At 36.7% G+C, this 17,949-nt stretch overlaps 3 protein-coding genes and 1 long non-coding RNA gene across 5 annotated transcripts in view; 1 reads left to right on the forward strand and 3 right to left on the reverse strand.

The window, feature by feature from the left end:
* The window catches only part of LOC103470735 (sterile alpha motif domain-containing protein 9-like), a 17,767-nt gene extending 15,768 nt beyond the window's left edge, over window positions 1-1,999 (reverse strand). The window contains exon 1 of the mRNA XM_008419380.2: window positions 1,685-1,999. The gene's annotated coding sequence lies outside the window, so the exon portion shown is untranslated. The remainder of the gene's footprint in view (window positions 1-1,684) is intronic.
* Window positions 2,000-4,625: 2,626 nt separating this feature from the next.
* On the reverse strand, window positions 4,626-10,295 carry adisspa (adipose secreted signaling protein a). 2 transcript variants are annotated; one of them, XM_008419406.2, is made up of 6 exons: window positions 10,167-10,295; window positions 9,001-9,089; window positions 8,318-8,454; window positions 7,625-7,778; window positions 6,655-6,780; window positions 4,626-5,568 (listed from the first exon to the last, which is right to left on the reverse strand). In XM_008419406.2, the coding sequence occupies exons 2-6, from the start codon at window positions 9,017-9,019 to the stop codon at window positions 5,468-5,470; spliced, it is 537 nt and encodes a 178-aa protein (XP_008417628.1). In that variant the 5' UTR covers window positions 9,020-9,089; window positions 10,167-10,295; the 3' UTR covers window positions 4,626-5,467. The 2 variants fall into 2 exon arrangements, with proteins under 2 accessions (XP_008417628.1, XP_008417621.1); XM_008419399.2 differs by having other exon boundaries at window positions 10,125-10,295.
* Window positions 6,656-8,434, forward strand: LOC103470742 (uncharacterized). Its single transcript, XR_001776819.1, has 3 exons — window positions 6,656-6,745; window positions 6,919-7,004; window positions 8,353-8,434. It is a non-coding gene; the product is annotated as an uncharacterized LOC103470742 (long non-coding RNA).
* Window positions 10,296-12,893: 2,598 nt separating the features above from the next.
* On the reverse strand, window positions 12,894-15,669 carry LOC103470761 (GTPase IMAP family member 4-like). Its single transcript, XM_008419420.2, has 2 exons — window positions 15,487-15,669; window positions 12,894-14,227 (listed from the first exon to the last, which is right to left on the reverse strand). Exons 1-2 carry the CDS (start codon window positions 15,572-15,574, stop codon window positions 13,068-13,070), a joined length of 1,248 nt encoding a protein of 415 aa, XP_008417642.1. The 5' UTR covers window positions 15,575-15,669; the 3' UTR covers window positions 12,894-13,067.
* Window positions 15,670-17,949: the final 2,280 nt, after the last annotated feature.

Here is a 17,949-nt window from a genome sequence, read left to right on the forward strand (position 1 = left end):
ATTTACCAATATTTTATTTCATAATTGTTTTTATCCGATTACTTGATTAATCGTAAGAAAAATCTATAGATTACTCAATTACTAAAATAATCGTTTACAACAGCCCTAGACGCAGCCATCACAAAATAATGTGTGTGTATGTGTGTGTGTGTTTTTTTTCATCATTGACAGCCAGTAAACTCCTTCAGATGAACTTCTCAAGGACAGTTTTGTAATATGCGTCCATCCCTGGTGTTATCTTTTGATAAGAGTGGGAGATGCAGAAATAGAAATTTAAGTTTAGACGTATAACATTTTGGCCTTGCATGACTCAGTATTTTGTATAAGCAAGGGTTGTGATGCCAGTCTCAGGTTCCAAAATAATTTGTTTTTAGGTATTGGACCGGGAACTCTTAAATCTGTGCATTTGTTATTACTTTGCTGACAGTTAAGCAAAGAAAGAGTCTTACTTCTTCTCTGGTTGGTCGGTAAAGCGATTCAAAACTTTGACTTTCACAGAGATCGGGTTACAGGGGAGGAGGAGGAGGAAAAAGTGAAGTGTTACCCCATTCCCCCCCTCTACTCAGGAACACTTTTTTTTTCTTTTTCTTGTTGTATTTGTTATTGTCCTCAGGAATTTTATAGATAAACACCTGTGTGGGTGGCTCTGAACCGAAAACACCCGACTCGGATGGGGTGGGGGGAGGGGGGATTTTGGGAATGAACCAACTTTTCTTTATCAGTTCTGTTCTTACAGAGATAAGCAAAAGTGTATATTTTTGTCAATATGATGTGTTTTATCATCTCCAGATGGTACACTGCCAAAAAAAAGAACATCTTCCATTTCCCCTTGTACTTACGGAGCCCTCCAGGGGACATGGGGATTTTTTTCTTTTGCGTTTCCTCGCAAAAGGTTTTGCGTTCGCTCGCAATAATCTACTGATCAGTTCATGCGGCGTAATTGATACTGTAAGCCTTTATGGTTGCCGCCGTACTTTCTGCTTTAATACAATGTTATGTAACAGAGACACAATCAAAACTGTAAGATGACTTATTACCCCGCGATAATAACTCAGAAATAGTCCAAATAGTTTAGATGTATTTTTATTTCTTTCCWWCTTACRGAAAGTTTCTGTTTATATCATAGGTTTGTTGTGCCTTTCTATACTAAAGAAAAAGATATAAAACGCCAGACATTTAACAGAGATATTAACATTCATGGAAACACCTTACATAACATTGTATTAAAGCAGAAAGTACGGCGGCAACCGTAAAGGCTTACAGTATCAATTACGCCGCATGAACTGATCAGTAGATTATTGCGAGCGAACGCAAAAGAAAAAAATTCCCCATGTACCCTGGAGGGCTCCGTATGAACTAAATGGCCTGACAACTAACCAACCTTTTCTGCCTCTTTATAAAGTGGGGAAAAAAGAGATAGAGATATGACTGTTTAAAACTCAGTTCGGTGTACATGGACCGTGATATGCATGGCGGCAGATGGACTCCCACCGTCGTACCAGGTTTATTAATATACCGTATTTTTGAAACTTTGCTATTTGAAAACGTTAAGGTTTCTCATGCAGCCACAGTGGAAGAAAAATCGATAAACTGAATCAAAACTTTAAGCCAGGCGTGTACGCTGGCATAAAGTTAAACAGCAACAAAGTCCGTAGATCGCTGTACACAGAAATGAGTTACTCACCTGAAACGATTTCTATCCGAATGTAAACATTTCTGGCGCTGCAGAAAAATCAGCTCAATCCCAAATGTCAGTCTGTGGCTCAATCAGCCCGAAACTCTATGCGTCCTTCTGTGCTGCTTAAAGTGCAAGTCATCTTCTTCTTCTTCTTTTGCTTAATGGCGGTTGGCAAACAACGTCTTGATGCGGTAACGCCTCCAGCTTAATCTTTATTCCAGACACAGGAGTTAACAGAAAAAAATAAAATCACAAACCATAGCCTTTATGGTTTGTGATTATATGGTGTGCATTGACCATTTTGAAATAAATAAACAAAAAACAACAACAACAAACTACAGGACCTAAAAGACTACTGAACATGGTCAATGAGTCACAGATAAATTCTGACGCCAGTAATTCCACAAATATAAAGTAAATCTGAAGGCATCAGCGCAGGATTCGCTAAAATGTCAGCTGTGCTATTACATAATATGGATAATATAAAGCTGTACTTCCTTTAGCCTTCAAAGAAAAAATATTTTATTATTATTATTATTATTATTATTATTATTATTATTATTATTATTATTTCCATATGACTTTTAAAGTCAAGAGAAAAAGAAAATTTGGTCAGACTTTGAAATGGGTCTTCAAACAATCAAAGCCCCCTTGGCTTTCTGGGTTTCTTGAGCACAACACAAAATCTCACTAAGTAATTTTTGTCTAATTTCTAGAGCAACTGTCTTAGTAAACTTGAAATAAGACAATATTAACTTTTCTGCAAGATATATTCTGAGTAAATAATTCCTTAATATTAATGAAGAAGAAATTGTTCCAGATTATTTCATTCATAAAAGACATTTTTCCCATCTAATCTAAAGTTTCTGCATGCATCTTCTTTTGTATTGCTGCCATAGATGGGCACATTTGAGTGCAGAAGGCTTTAAAAGGGAGCTGTTGCAGAAGATGAGCACATACCAAATTTTCTGATCAGCATATTGACTTTTGCATACATCATATCAACCCAAGTCATGAAGTTTCAAAGGCATTTATGCCATAATAATAGGAAAAAATGAAATAAATAAATACATTCTCTCATATTTTTGGTATTTAACAACTTAGATAGTTTGATAATCACATCCAAGTTAAAACAGAAACTGTCATGGTCAGTTTTATGTAGCTTCCAGAGACATTTTCACAGCAGAGCTTTTTAATAAAAATTAACTAAATGAGACTTACAGCATGAATGCAGGAAGACAGAGGGGGAACAAAGGCAATACAATGGGATGAAGTAGTGAATCATATTTAAGCTTAAATACTGGGAGAGGTAAGGTGAGACGACAATGAGCTACTAATAAAAGGGAAGAGAATGGCTCTAATCTAAGAAAAATCTATGCAAAACACAAAGGGGAAACCAAATGAATAAACAAATCTTTAATTTTACTGGGTGTTTTTAAGTCCAACCAAGGATTGAGTTTACAAATTAGTAACTATAAACCTGCATACAGAACAATGGTTGTTCTAGTATCATTGTCTAATGTGCTGTCCTGGATCAAATAAAACTTAAATTGAATTGAACTAACCTCTAAAATGGAAATATTTAAGTATATAAAACACAATAAATAAAAACTAAATAAACATTCAAAGTTCCCTTAGCCCAGAAAGCAGGAACAGAACAGACAGAACGGTGTTTGAGCGAGTGCTTTAATTTAAACAGAGCAGCAACAATAAACTCCAGGCTGACCATCAAAACTAACAACAGAACAAAAACAGCAGAAATCTTCAGGTCCCTGATGATGAACGTGACTTTAGTTTCAGTCTGGTATCAGAGCTGGACTCCAACTCCTTTAGCCAACATTCGCTGTCACGATGTGGTCTGAGTTTGGCCCGGCGCCGCGACCAGATTGGATCTGTTAACGGATTTAAATATCAAGCCTGTCTGTCAAAATGCTGAAGTCAAGATGGAAGCAGATGATTCATCTGGTTATTAATCTTTCATCACTCAGAAAACAAAAGGAGGGAAGGAAGTCTCCAACTGTTTCAGCTGAGGACTATTTTATTGAATTCAGTAATATTTAAAGTATCATGCAAACGATGTGTATTCTTAGGCACTGTTAAGGGATGAATGATGGTGATCAGATTGTCCCAAAGTATTTAAAGAAAATTCCCTGTTTTCTGTATTATTTAATTCTGATCATGATTATTCACAGAAAATTCTCAAATCGTTCTAACAGAACAGATACAAGTTAATATTTTTAAAGTCCATAAGTAATTATTTTGTTCTTCGAACTAAAAGACATTATTCTGGATAATAGTAAAATAAAAAGGACTCTGCTCTTTGGGTTAGTGGGAAGTGTGACACCACCATGCACTGACATATCTTGAGATTAATACTTAAAAAATGAACAACTTTACGATAACACAGTGAAATTTACACAAACAGACTCTAGTTAAAGGAAATGTAAGCCTCTGTGTTGCACGAACCTCTGATTTTCTGGAAAGGTTTGATAGCAGAAAGGTGAGTATTACTGTAGCAGTCCCAGGCTCCCTCAACTGAAAAGTCAATTTATATGTTTGGCAGTGAGCTAAAAGTAACGTGCAATCATCAGAAATTTGATTTAATCTCTAACAACCTTCCTTTAAATATGAAGTTATACTTCCAAACTAAACTCCATTCAGTTTCGTAAAGGTGACCTATTGTGCTTCCTTGAACAGGTTAGGATAGACCTGTTAGCAATATGAAACATATTCATTACATTTTCAGCACAAAAAAATAGATTTTAGTCTGATTAGTTCTGTCTATGAGCTGTTTTAGGGCATCTGTCACTTTAAATCCAAATAAGCTGCTGCTGGCCACGCCCACCAACTCAACGTTTACACTTGCAGGTGAAAATGCTGCAAACAGATGTGCAGTTATACATCCGTACAGCTTTGAAAAGCAGAAGTGGAGCCTCCTGCACAACCAACAAGAATGCAGCAAGTAACAGCAACACTTTTCTTTTCCTGCAGCCATTGTACAGCTCATCCAGCTGACCAAATGTGCAGGAGCTCCACTGTGGTTGCTAGGGAACAGGTGGAGCTCTGCTGTGGTTGCTAAGTAACGAGTAATGCCTGTTGATTTGTGACGCTACATTCCGGAGGTTTTTGAAATGGCTCATTTTTCAGACACCAAAAATATTAACATATTGCTAAAAGAAAAACTGCTGAGTACTTTTTGGTCTGTTTTTAGAAGCAGTAGAAACCCAAATGGAAGTGCAAAATATACATTTTGCATAATAGGTCTCCTTTAATTTTGGACCTTCTGTTGGGTCCATAAAGTAATCTTTATGGGATTACTGCTGCTGATGATGATGATCATGATGATCATGATGATGATGATGATGATGATGATGATGATGATGATGATGATGAGCTGATTTTCGTCTGGCAGTGAGTGCAGGTTTGGGTGATAGATCGTACGCTGGCTACTGTTCATGCTGGTTTTATAGCCTCTCCAGCATGGAGGCTTCGTGGCTTAAAACCAAAAAAAGTGCAAAGTGTAACTAGCTCATCTTTTTCACAGCAGAGGAATCAGTACTTAAACATTTTATATGTATATTAGAGACATAATCCAGCATAATTACAGTGGAAATTCAACATGCTGCGTCATTCCCACCGTTTCAATAAATACTTTAAAAGCATCACAAATCCATGACGGCTTGTAAACAGGGACACACATGAGGCCGTTTCTGCAGCACTGTGAGCCTTGACCCTGTAACATAATAATTACATCTTCATGTATAAAGACAGTGGCTTTGAGTCTGTTCATCATATCCTCTTCCGCTCGCTGCTGCGCCTGGCGTGGGGGTCCCTCTGGGCCCCCAGGCACCGAACTCCCTCCAGCAGCATGGGGGTCCCATGGTGAGGGTCTGCCAGGGGGACACAGGAACAGAAAAGCATCGTTATTACACGTCACTGACATGTTAAACTATAGACTGAAACGATTAATCATGATTAATCAATTATTGAGATAATCGCCAGCTAATTTAGTACTAGTTTAATTAAAATGTTAAGACAAACCACATATTGTGGGGGAAACAAAATGTTAAAAAAGATCTAATTTCAGTTCAAGTCTCCTCCCAAGCAACCAGAACTTCATATTTAATGGTACAGATTAGAGCTGAAACGATTAATCAAATTAATCGTGATTAACTGATTACTGAAGTAATCGTCAACTAATTTAGTCATTTATTAATCATTAACTCGAAGGCACATACTGTAAAAGTGATAATTTGTGGCAGAATAACTCACTCAGAGCTGTAAATAAGCAAAAAAATGAAGGTGTAAATGTATTTATTAATCAATTAATTTGATAAAAAATTGGTACATTATGCAGATTTTTCATGTAACCACATAAGCCTTTTTTATAAAATGTTAGAACTACATAAAAAGAAGCAAATAAGTAATTCAATTCCTTTTTTAATTAAGAAAATATTTTATTGCCTAAAACGCAGTAAGATAGCATTTCTTGAGTAAACTTGAACCAAGTTTTGGCAAAACCTATTTACAGAAAAGTTTTTCTTTTAATCTTAAATGCAAAATGTATACATATTTTTTTAAGGTTTTAGCTTAATTACTGCTCCAATTGTGTCATTTCTTCAGCAAATTGCCTTTTTTGAGTCTGTATCCTCCACTTAATGATTAATTGATTGCTAAATTAGTTGATTATTTCAGTAATCAATTAATCACAATTAATCAATTCAGCCCTACATTGAACAGAGAAGGAAACTGAAATAAGAAGTAAACCTGACGAGATGAATCTGCCACATGAAACTTTTCCAGGAGTGTTTTATAATCCTGAACGTTTCACTGTGAATCATGTTATTTCTGTCTGACTGAGTTGTGTGAAAGGAAGAAAAATGTGTGATTGTTTCACCTTCCAGGATGCCAAACAGGAACAGATATCTTTGTTTCTGATGCTGTTCTTCACAGCAGCTGTTACCACACAGACGTACCAATTATTTTGGCCTGGAGTCTAATCTTCAAGCTGCTGCCTTTTCGTCCTTTAGCCGCCACAGTCATCTCCTCCTGGACAACTCCTTCCTGGTGAGTCCTGTACTCGCAGGTCACCTTCACTCCTCCTGTCGAGGGATTTACAGTTACATATATTTAAAAACAACTAGACACTGTTTATATTATTTGTAATTCTGGGTAACAAGTTTAATGTAGCAAATTCAAATACTTTTATCAGCTTATTTTACTCTGATTTTATATTTCAGAATTTAGTCCCGGTATAAATTCAGCAGTAATGTGAAGGCCACGGAGAATTAATAAAGAAGCAGTATCATAAAAATGAAGGAACACGGTGAGAGAAAGCTGCAGAGATTTAAGAGGAAACGAAGGGAGAAGTTTGATGCCTCGGCCACAAGGGGGCGCCCGAGGGCTGAATCAGCTCCAACTTTCTAATAACTGCCTGTTCATGTTTGTTTGTGTAATATCCTTCGGAAGATATAGGACAAATGAAAACAGAAATAGTGATATTACACCATAAAAATAACTCAAAGGTGTTACAAATAGTTTTGAATGTAGCTTTTCTTTCTAAAAAAATTTTCTGTCTTGTTTATGTCTCAGAGTAGGAATGAACTGTTTTGCTTCCAACATTTTGCACATAAGTTTGTGGTTCATTTTAATCCAAAAGAAAAAGATTTAATGCTTCAGATATTTCACAAATGAGATATTAGCTTATATGGAAAAACCTTACAAAAACCTGGTATAGCAGCAAAAAGCCTGCACTGAAAACTGACTAGTAAATACATTGTTTCGAGGTAAAAGAAAACAATGTCCACTAGGGGGCTCCATACTAGGCTCGGCATCTCAATATGGCTTCATCAAGAGAAGAATTTGGAAAACACTGCACATATTAAAATATTTTACAGAAGGTAAAAACAGAAACATGAAGTTTGGATATGTTGCTCTTAGACTGACCTTCCAGCATGGAGTTAATGCGCTGGATCCGGAGGTTCTGGGCCCGCCGAGTCGGAGAGACAGACGGGAGACAGGTGAGCTCCTTGCCCAGACTGGGCACATCTGGGACAGTGAAGACAATCTCATAGCAGTGGTGGCTCTTAAGGAAACCGGCCTTGAGGAAGAAACAGGTTATGGTTATCCAAGGTTTGACTATTAAATGAAAACAAAATTATAACACAATCTTTTTAGTATTCCTTAAATTGACTTGCTTTTTCCCTTACACCCAATTTAGTGAGTTTTTCCCGCCCTATACTAGTGTAGCGCTAAACGTTCATTTGTTTTGGTTGTATTTACCCAGAATGCCCTGTGCTTTAGCTTCCAGGTCTTGGAGCGGTCTCTGGTCCACTTTCCGTTCACATTATGGATTCAAACCGCACCAGAGTTCACTTCAACTGGCTTTTAGGTGGACCAGAGTTACACTTTTTGTTTTTACACATTCACACCTCCCCAAACGAACCGGACTTTCTCTGTAAACAAAATGAAGTTCCATTAAACTGGACCGAACAGTTTCTGACGTAAAGCTGGGAGTGAACTGCTAATGTCTGAATTTGATCTACAGCAATCGACAAAGGCAGGTTTTGTCTGGCGCTTTAAATCATGTGCAACAAACTGAATGTATGTTTCTTTATACACAAACTCATAAACACACACCTTAACCAAGTAGTTGCCATCTTTCTCTTGGACAGCAACGAGGGTGGAGAGGTTGGACTGGTCATCCCTGCGGGTCGGAGAACCTGGAGGTTCGTCATCGTCAGGGAAACGAACGCCGCTTGCTTTGGACGTGGAGCCTGGAGACGGAGAAAACGAGTAATCAAATCACAATTAGGATGAAAACAAGAAAAGCTATTAGGACAGGGATGTCCAAAGTGTGGTCCAGGGGCCATTTACAGCCCTCTGGAGGATTTTGTTTGGCTCCTCAGTCTACAATTCAAGAATAGACTGAATTCCAAATTAATTTAAAATCTTTTTATACATCTGTTTATTTAGGTACAACACAGTATGTTTCCTTTATTTGCAATGTTTCTGTTTTCATTGCTAAAATCAGAAACTGCTGCCAAATTTTTGTTGCCAAAAATAAAAGAAAAAATAAATCAGGACAAATTGTCCCCCCAAAAAGTTTAGGAAAACATCTACTTTTATTTAATGTGAAAATGTACAGATTCCTTTTTCTACAAAAATTATAATAATAAAATATTATCTACGTAGCATATTACTGAAGAGATAAAAACAACAAATATTTCAACAATCACGTTTTTGAAGTGCAGGAAGAACCCTGGAAAGAATCGACACATTCATGGTGAGAACAAACAAACCCCGTGGCGTTTCCTGCTTACCTTTTCTTCCCGTTGCCATGGTGATAGGGTTATGATCTGGGTGTTTTCAGATTGTACTTTGGTGTTGTCATCACTGACCTGAGGACAAACTGAGAAACAGAGACAGTAGTGTCAGAGTTTCAGTCAATCTGGGATTAACATGATCCCAGCAATTCCTTTTAAGTTTATTAAAATTTGTAAAAAAAAAATTATTTTCTTGAGATTTTTGATCTGTGCAAACTAAAATAAACTGTGAATTGCATAAATGACTCAATTTTAACACAGATTATAGATTTAGATTTTTTTTATTGAGGATTAGAAGAGTATTGAATCTGGTTTGACGGTTTCAGTAAAAAATATATTAATGAGATTAAAATTTACATCCAAGATTTAACATTTAATTTGTAGAACTGCAAAAACTAAGAATTAACAATTATTTTAGAAATCAATTATTCTGTCGATTATTCTGACAATTAATCAATTGCTCTGATAAAAAAATGTTTTAACCATTTCTGTTTCTATACAATATTAGAAATATATAAAAAGATGCAAATCAACAAATAATTACATTCCTTTTTCAGATAATAAGCATGAAATAACAGAGCACTGTAATGGCCTTTTCTGAGTTTGTATGCTCTAGTTAATGATTAATCGATTACTAAATTAGTTGACGATTATTGATTCATCATGATTAATTTGATTAATCGTTTCCTGGTTGTCTATACTACTCTCTTGGTGTATCACATAAAATCCCCTTAAAATACTTTTAATATTGTGTTTTAAACATCTTAAAGGAATAGTTTTGCAGAACTCTGTCAGTAGTTTTGCATAGATTAATTAGTTCTGCAGCAGACTTGAATATAATTTAAATTTGCATCTATTTAAAAATTCAGTTTTTCTCTTACCGTTATGATTAATATTTGATCATTACATTAAAGCTCCACGTGTTTGATTACCTTGCACATTTACACATTTATCAATATAAGAGAATCAAACACACCACAATTCAAACTAACATTAAGTGTGCAACAATATTATCAAACATCCACGCCCATCAAGTTAGCAGCTGCAGCAAAGCCCTTTCTATGCGCCATTGAAAACAATCCCGTCTGCAACAAATAAACAAAAACAGAGGAAACACGAACCGCTTCGGTCCGCCGTGTTGCTTAGTCCTGTCCCGCTCTTACATTTCTACTCCCAGCGGCAGCGCTGTAACATTTCCCCTCTGTGAACAGAGGCAGTCCGCTGTCTGTCCTTGGAAAGATGGAGAGATGCTGCACTGAATGTTCCCGTGCGCGGCGCGCCCCCGCGCTGCGTCCGCGCGCCCGCGCAGCCGCACTTCATGTCTGGAAACAGAAAATAGGACATTTGGTGCGGGACGTGCGACCGCAGGACAGCACCGAGCTTTAGGGCCATTGGATATGGAGAAAAAGGAGAAGTAAACTTAAAAAAAAAAAAGATTAATCTTTTAAAAAAATAATAATTTCTAATCTCCAAAAGTAAAGAATTCTAGAAAAAATTCTGAAATTTTATAATCTCAGAAATTTTCTATATAAAACACAGGTAATTTAAATCTCAAAGTCAAAAAATTTCTAAAAAAAAAAAAAAAAAAAAAAATGTTGAAATTTTATGATTAATTTCAGAATGTTTCCAGAAAAATAGCAAATTTATTAGCTCCAAAACTGAAAAAAAAAAGTTTTAAAAAAGTCTGAAATTTTCAAATTAATCTCAGTATTTTTGTACAAAAAAGAGAATTACTGAGTTTTAAAAGTTTAACATTTGATTGGAAAAAGATTTCAGGAATTTTCAGGAAAATATTTTGAAATTTCTGAGTTTCAAAAGTAGAAAAAATGTACATTTTTGAAAATTTGAAATGTCCAGGTTTTTTCTTGAACATTTTTTAGATTCATCTCAGTCTTTCTGGGGTTTTTTTCTAGCATATTTTCAACTTTTCAATGTCAGAAACTTCCAATTTTTTTCTAGAAAATGTTTCAGATTAAGTGATTTTTATTCCTCTCAAATGAAAACGTGAGATAGAGTCTTTGTATTATTTTTATTGAAAGAACAGTAGTTAGGCATGTTTCATTATCCTGCAGGTTGTTGCTTGTCCCTGATGAAACTGCAGAGCAGAAACTCCAGCTGCAGTGAAACCTTTAAGCAGTTTGTCTGTTGTTAAGGAAGAATTTTTATATTACTGTTAAATTTAGCAAAACTCTGGCTCTGATTCTTCCTTTTGATCCCGGGTTCTCTCGCGTGGCCACGTGTGGGGACAAAAACACAACAATGCGTGTTGACGTCACAGAATAACAGAATTTAATCCAATCAGAAGAAAATATAAGATAGTACAGGAAACTGAAGAAACACCGATACAAACATTGTTACCTGAGACAAGAAGACAAATAAATATCAAGGACGTCCTTGGAGAAAGAGCTGGTGCAGAAGTAAAATAAATCAGCTTTTTCTAAATTGTTTCCCTTGTGCACAAACTTTTATACCTGTAGGTGTGTTTTCCTCTTTAATGTATTCAAATAAGGCGTATCTCTACTTGACCAATTGGAAGGCATCTCTGGCCCTTTTAAATTTAGAAGAAGTCCCGCAATTTGTTCACAAGATCAAACACCTTTTGTTAAATAAGGTAGAAGCAGACTCTCCGAATTCATGGTGGTTTATGGCTTTTCACAGATCAGTGTGAAAAGCTAGAACTTCCTACTGATTGTTTCCCAACARACAAAGAGCAGATCGGAGATCTTGACAAACCATCTGCTTTAACTACACTAAAATATATCAATAGGTCAGAATATGTTATAAATTTTAAAACTATAATTATGGTATTTCAATCAAGTCATGATCAATTCTAAAACTAACTTATTTTAAATGTATTTTATTAACACTATCCAGTTAATAAAATACTATCATTCACCATAAACCTAAGTATTTTCTAATACTAAACAAAACATTTTCATGTGATTCTAATATAGTCAGAAATACAATTTCAAATACATTCATCATTGACTAAATTAATTCTAAAACAAGATAATAGAATTTTCAGTCAAAACATGTTATTAATAACTAAGAAAAATGTCTTACAAATTAAATGTTAGTGATTTAAGACATTTTATGTTATATTCAGTTTTTGCACCATGTCAGATGTTAGTTCTGGAAGACTTCTCATCCTGGTTACGTGAACCGACCAAAGTTCCCTTTCTCAGAGTAATTCAAGTGATACTGTCCTCCACCTTCCTGCATATGTTAATTTATGACCTCCTGTCTTTAATGATAAGACTCCAGGGGTCTGAGCCGAAATTCTCTTGCAGATCCTCTATTCTCCTTTGTACTTTAAATACTTAACCCAGCAATAGTTCTTCGGGTTTTAAATCACTAACACAAACCTGTTCAAACTTAAGAAATTCGTTCTAAAAGGTTTAAACTGTGTTAAAAACTAAAAATAGTCATTTTTCCTCAACACTGTCTACATTTAAAAATAACGCTGCTGTCAAAATGAAACTGAAACCAAACACACACCAGCGCTATTGAGTGAGTTTATCTTATTTCCTTAGTTGCTCATTGTTCACCTCTCCTAAAGTCTTTTCAGTCTCCTAGAAACTTTAAAGTGTGTTTTTAAACGGTTGGTTGCTCTTTGTACATTAATCTACAAATATCCTGTTTTTAAAGAGAAAAGCGTTTTCTGCAGAAACATCAGAACTGCCTCCAGTTCCTCCCTGGCTGATTTTGCCCTCGTCGTTTTCTCCCCCACCTCTCAGCATTTACAGGAAATGGCAGCACTAGAAGAGAAACTGGAAACACCTTGAAACAGATTTTCTGCTTAGTTTTACAGCTTTTCTACAGTTTTCGCCTCATTACGTCTTGTATTACTTTGTTTTCAATCTGAGCATGAATAAAAAAATACTAAAGTGCTATTCTTCCAGTCTTATTTTATTTATCTTCCAGTCAAGAGGATACATCATAATTTCTACAGTTTGAACAGAGTGAAAGAACATGCGTGTTTAAATGAACAGCACAGCCAACGTGTTCAGATTGGTGTTTATGACAGGAAAAAGGATAATTGTTTAACCTTGTAAGTCAAATGTTTACAGAATAACACAGGAAAAGTTGGATTCCTCAGCTTGTCTTCTGGCTGCTTGAGCATGCCTGGCTTGCAGTTTTTGTTCTTGCTGTTGGAGTTGTGACGTATACCAGGCGTCCAGTCTCTCTTTCTGCTCTCTCAGTTCTTTCTCTCTCTCTCTTTTCATCTGATCCTGCATGGCGCACATCTCTCTCCGTCTCTCCTGCCTCTCCCTCTCTCTTTCTTGCGTTCTGAATTTCTCGTCCATCCTTCTCCGCTCGTCCAGCTGCATTCTAGCCATCATCTTCTCCGCTTCTCTTTCCCTATTTCTCTCCATTCTTTCCCTCTCTCTCTCCTGTCTTTCGCTCTGTCTTATCCTCTCTCCCTCCATCCTTTCCTTCGCTCTCTCCTCTCTTTCCTTCACTCTCTCAGCCTCGAAAAGCTGATTGATCTTCTGCATCTCTTTCTGATACTGTAGCTGGATTTCTTTCTCTAGTTCTGCTCTCTCTTTGCGTATTTTCTCTTCGTTCTCCTTCAGGATCTGTTGTTTCTTCAGTGCGATTATCCTCTCAGCCTCCTGGAACATCTCGTTGGTGTAGTGGCTTCCTCCATTTTTATCAACAATGCTTCTGATCTTCTGGAGCAGCTCCGTGACCTGAGGCTTTTTATTCTCCAGTTTGTTGTTGAAAACATGATACTGGCCGTTGCATCTTCTCACAAGATCCTGCAGCTCTGAGCTTTCAGACAAGAAGTTTTCTATGCTGGTGTCTTCGAGGAGATCTCCATGAGTAAAGAGAACCATGCTGTATTTATCTGCAGTATTCCCGAAGATTTCCCGAATCTTTTCCACGGATTTCTTTTCCTCTTTGGTGAATCTGTTCAGTGCGATGACCAGCAGGAAGACGTGGGGGCCAGGAGCGGCAAACGGGACGCACCGGCTAAAATCTTTGATGGTCTTTTCCTCGTCAAACCTGGTGTCCGACAAGCCCGGCGTGTCAATAACGGCGACCTGCTTTCCGTCCAGCTCGCTGTTACATTTGGAGCAGTTGATAGTCAGAGATCTGGGGCTGCACTTTGAATCGAAGCACTTTCGACCCAGAATGGTGTTTCCAGAGGCGCTCTTCCCAGATCCGGTCTTCCCCACCAACACGATCCTCAATTCATTGTTGTTTGTAAAGTTTGTGCCTGGAAAAAAAGATATGAAAGACTTAGTTTTTATATGTTAAGTTGTAGAAAATGAAGCATGGGAAGATAAAAACACAGTACAATAATAGACATAGAAGAAACTTGATGCCCATCTTCTCCGAAATTTTGAGATTAATCTCAGAAATTTTCTAGAAAAAAAACAACTTTGAAAGTCAAAAATATTTGATTTCAAACTCAAATTTCCTGTTTTTCTAGCAAATGTTCAACTTTTCAAACTCAGAAACTCTTAATTTTGAGATTAAGCAGAAATTTTTAAGAAAAAAAATTGTGGAAAGTTTCGAGTCAAAAATGTACTTTCGAAACTCTGGAATTTCCTTGTTTTTACCTGAAAATGCCTGAAATAAATCCTAATATTTCTGAAAATTCACCAGCTTCTTTTTAGTTCAGACATTTCCAAGATTTTTTCTATAAAATTTCTAAGATTTACTAAAATTTTTAGAGTTTTTTCAAGAAGGTTTTAAACTTTTCAAACTCAGAAATATCCAAGTTTTATTCTTGAAAATGTTTTTAGATTAACGTCAAATCTTTTTAGTTTTTTCTAGCAAATGTTCAACTTTTCAAACTCAGAAATTGTAAGTTTTTTCTAGAAAAGTTCTGAGTATCTCCGACTAAAATGTACTCCTTTTTTATTTCTATCTACAATGTCTCTAATACGTCTTTGTATTTTTACAAAGATGCATTAATGATGATTCAAGCTGAAAAAAAGGTATAATCGGAGCGTATCTGAGATAAACAGTTGCTTTGGGCCCCCACACCACCAGGGGGCGCCCCAGAACTTCAAGAAAGCATAATAAAAAGATATATTTTAAATGTTAGAATAATATTGACTAATAACTAACTGCTATTACACATGGAAACTTTTTAAAATTTGTTTTTATAGTTACATTAATAATGGTGAATCTCTCTCAGCTGCTGCCACTGTTGGGGAAATCAATTCTTTAACTTGTTTAAATTTCATGCTTATCAGTTGAGGTAATTATCAAATAGTCAAAATAAAAATACCACTCTGCATTTCAAAATCCAAATATATTTTTCTTAGTTTGGTACTCCTGTAAGATTAAAATTAATAACCATAATAACACTGGTCCGACGTAAGCTAATTAAAACAGATGCTAAAGATAGCAGCTCAGTTATTCATAAAGGAAAACACGCGGTGTTTAAAATACTATAAGTCGCATTCAGATAATGGATGGATGGATGGATGGATGGATGGATGGATGGACTGCATCCTGACTCACCCCCGCCTGTGTTTGAGCTGAAGCGATGCCTGTCCATGGTCAGGTTGGAGAGCGCAGAGCAGAAACTGCAGCTGAATGAAATGCTCATGCAACATGCCCCTCTTTTATAGCCCTGCTATCAAAACGAAACTGGAACTCAGTCCAGCTTACACACATACTTTCCAAGTGACTTTGTGGAAGGTTAAAGCCTCTTTAGTTGGTTGTTGTGTTAGTTGGTTGTTGTGTTAGTTGGTTGTTGTGTTAGTTGGTTGTTGTGTTAGTTGGTTGTTGTGTAAGTGTGCATTTTAAATGGTTTCTTGTCCTTGCATGATTTTTAAGCTTACATATAAGTGTGGTGGGATGGTGTTCCACCCTCCCCTGCACCGGGCACCGTTGATTGGTGGGCGGGGCGAATGGCTTTATAGTTGGGCGGGCCGCTGCAGGTTGCCTGCGTCTTTGTCTCCCACTGTTGTTACGGTCGGCTGCTACATGTCTTGTGGGTTTAGTCGATTCGTCTGCGATCTGTGGCTCTGATGGCGTTGCCGGCTGCAGCTGGGAGTTGCTGTGGCGCGCGGCTTCCGTCTGGTCTTCACTTGCTGACCCGCTTCCTCCCGGGTTAGGCTGTGTTTCCACCCCTGGGCAACTGATTGTGTTCGGAGCTGCAGCGCTTTGGACGCTCTGCTGTCTTGTCTTCCCGTTGTTTGTTTGGGCAACTCTCCACTGAACCCGTTGCGGATTGGGCCGGCTGTGTGGGCGGGGCATTACTCCTCTGGCCCCTTAGTAGGGCACTTGGAATGACGACTTGTTCCATTCTTTGAAGTATTTTCTTTTACCGTTTTGTTGAAGTATTAATTTGTTTGCTTTGCTTATTTCTTCTGCGCTGCATGTTTTCTTTTGTTTGACTCATTTCCTTGCATTGCATGATTTGTTTTATTTATTTTTGGAATAATCAAACTTGTCTCCCCTTTTTTCCTTTTGTTCCAGAGACTGCGTAGTAGGCCTGAAGCCTCGTTTTTAAAGAAGAAATGTTTTAAAGGATTGTTTAATAAAATATTGTGCACTGCTAAATCTGTGTTCGGGTGCATCTTGTTGCGTTTAAAAAGATCACCACCTGCTGGTCACATAAGCAGGTTTTAAATGTGAGATTGTGCACTTCTAAATTTTTGAATGTAGTCTTGAGTTTTCATCTGCACTCTCATTGTAAGCTGCTGGTTTCCCCTCGCTGCCCTCCTCTTTCCAGCATTTCCGAGAAACGGCAGCACTTGATGTGAAACTGAAAACAGTCATGTAAAGCACAATATGGAAAGTGAAAGCAAACCAGCCTAATTAAACTGATCTATATTAATGCTCCGGGCATTTTGTTTTGAAAGTGTAAGCACCTGTTTCAGGCGCGGAGCTTTAGGGTGAGCTCGGGGGGTTTTATTCCCGTTTCCAGAGATACATGTTACTTCACTTTACGCTGAATTAGTTAATGACTCGTTTAGAATTTAAGTTACATGTTATCCATTTAATGTCTTAGTGCCAAGTCGTTTTGAATTGTTGCTTTAATTAAAATGTGACAAACTGTTTTTGGGGAAACAAAATGTCATTTAAAGGTAATGAAGCTCCATATCTAGAGATGCATACTAAGGCTGAAGTGATTTGATTGATAATTGAAATAATAGTCAACTAATTTATTAAGATGGAATACACAGAATCAAGAGGTCATTTTGTTGAAAGAACACAGTTTGAGCAGAAATCGAGCCAAAATTGCACAATATATTTTGCCTGTTAAGATGTAAAAAAAAAAAAAAAACCCTTTGTAAATGTTACTTTCAAAACACCTCAAGTGGAATAGATTTAGCTAAAAAACAAACAAGTTGATCAGGAAGACCTGAACTAAGAAGCATTGTTAGAAGTATTTAAGCAGATGCATGAAATGTTAATGCATTTTCGGCAATTAAATGTTGACTTTCTTATTTAACAAACTAAATTATTTCCTTATTTGAATCTTAAAGTATTGTATTTTTATACAATATTTGGCACACTCTGTAGCCTTTTTAAGTGATAAAACTCCAGGATGTGCCAAATTTGCATTCAATTGTTTAATCGTCAGAATGACCGATTAATCGCAAACTATTAACAGTACAGACACAAAAATAGATCTTTTTCAGCCAATTCAGTTTATTTTCCCTAGTTTACCAGATGACTGCACACATATCTAAAGTTTTCTAACAGAAAATAAAACATGAAAACAAAGCAAGGAAATTAGAAAATAAATGATCTGCATGTATCAGTCACTCCACTCTACATTAGCGCATACACACACAGTGTGTGAGATGATGTTTACAATAAATACCCAGAGCTGCTTTACACGCCACTGTAACAAATTATGACATGAAGCCTGTTGAGCCAGAGATGGTCACAAACTCAAACACAACAAAACAGCTGCTGTTTTATCACAAAGTGCTTCAAACTCAAGTGCAAAAAAACAAAAAAAAGTTT

The sequence above is a fragment of the Poecilia reticulata genome, linkage group LG1, assembly GCF_000633615.1.
Source record: "Poecilia reticulata strain Guanapo linkage group LG1, Guppy_female_1.0+MT, whole genome shotgun sequence".
In the NCBI taxonomy this organism is placed as follows: Eukaryota; Metazoa; Chordata; class Actinopteri; order Cyprinodontiformes; family Poeciliidae; genus Poecilia; species Poecilia reticulata.

Excerpts from the sequence above, each read along its gene's own strand:
- adisspa (XM_008419406.2), bottom strand. Across the intron at positions 7,779-8,317 it reads ATGGCAACTACTTGGTTAAG|GCCGGTTTCCTTAAGAGCCA; the intron begins GTGTGTGTTTAT and ends TTCTTCCTCAAG. Across the intron at positions 5,569-6,654 it reads ACTCCAGGCCAAAATAATTG|ACCCTCACCATGGGACCCCC; the intron begins GTACGTCTGTGT and ends TCCCCCTGGCAG.
- LOC103470761 (XM_008419420.2), bottom strand. The coding sequence starts at position 15,574 with ATGAGCATTTCATTCAGCTGCAGTTTCTGCTCTGCGCTCTCCAACCTG. Across the intron at positions 14,228-15,486 it reads CAGCTCAAACACAGGCGGGG|GCACAAACTTTACAAACAAC; the intron begins GTGAGTCAGGAT and ends CTTTTTTTCCAG.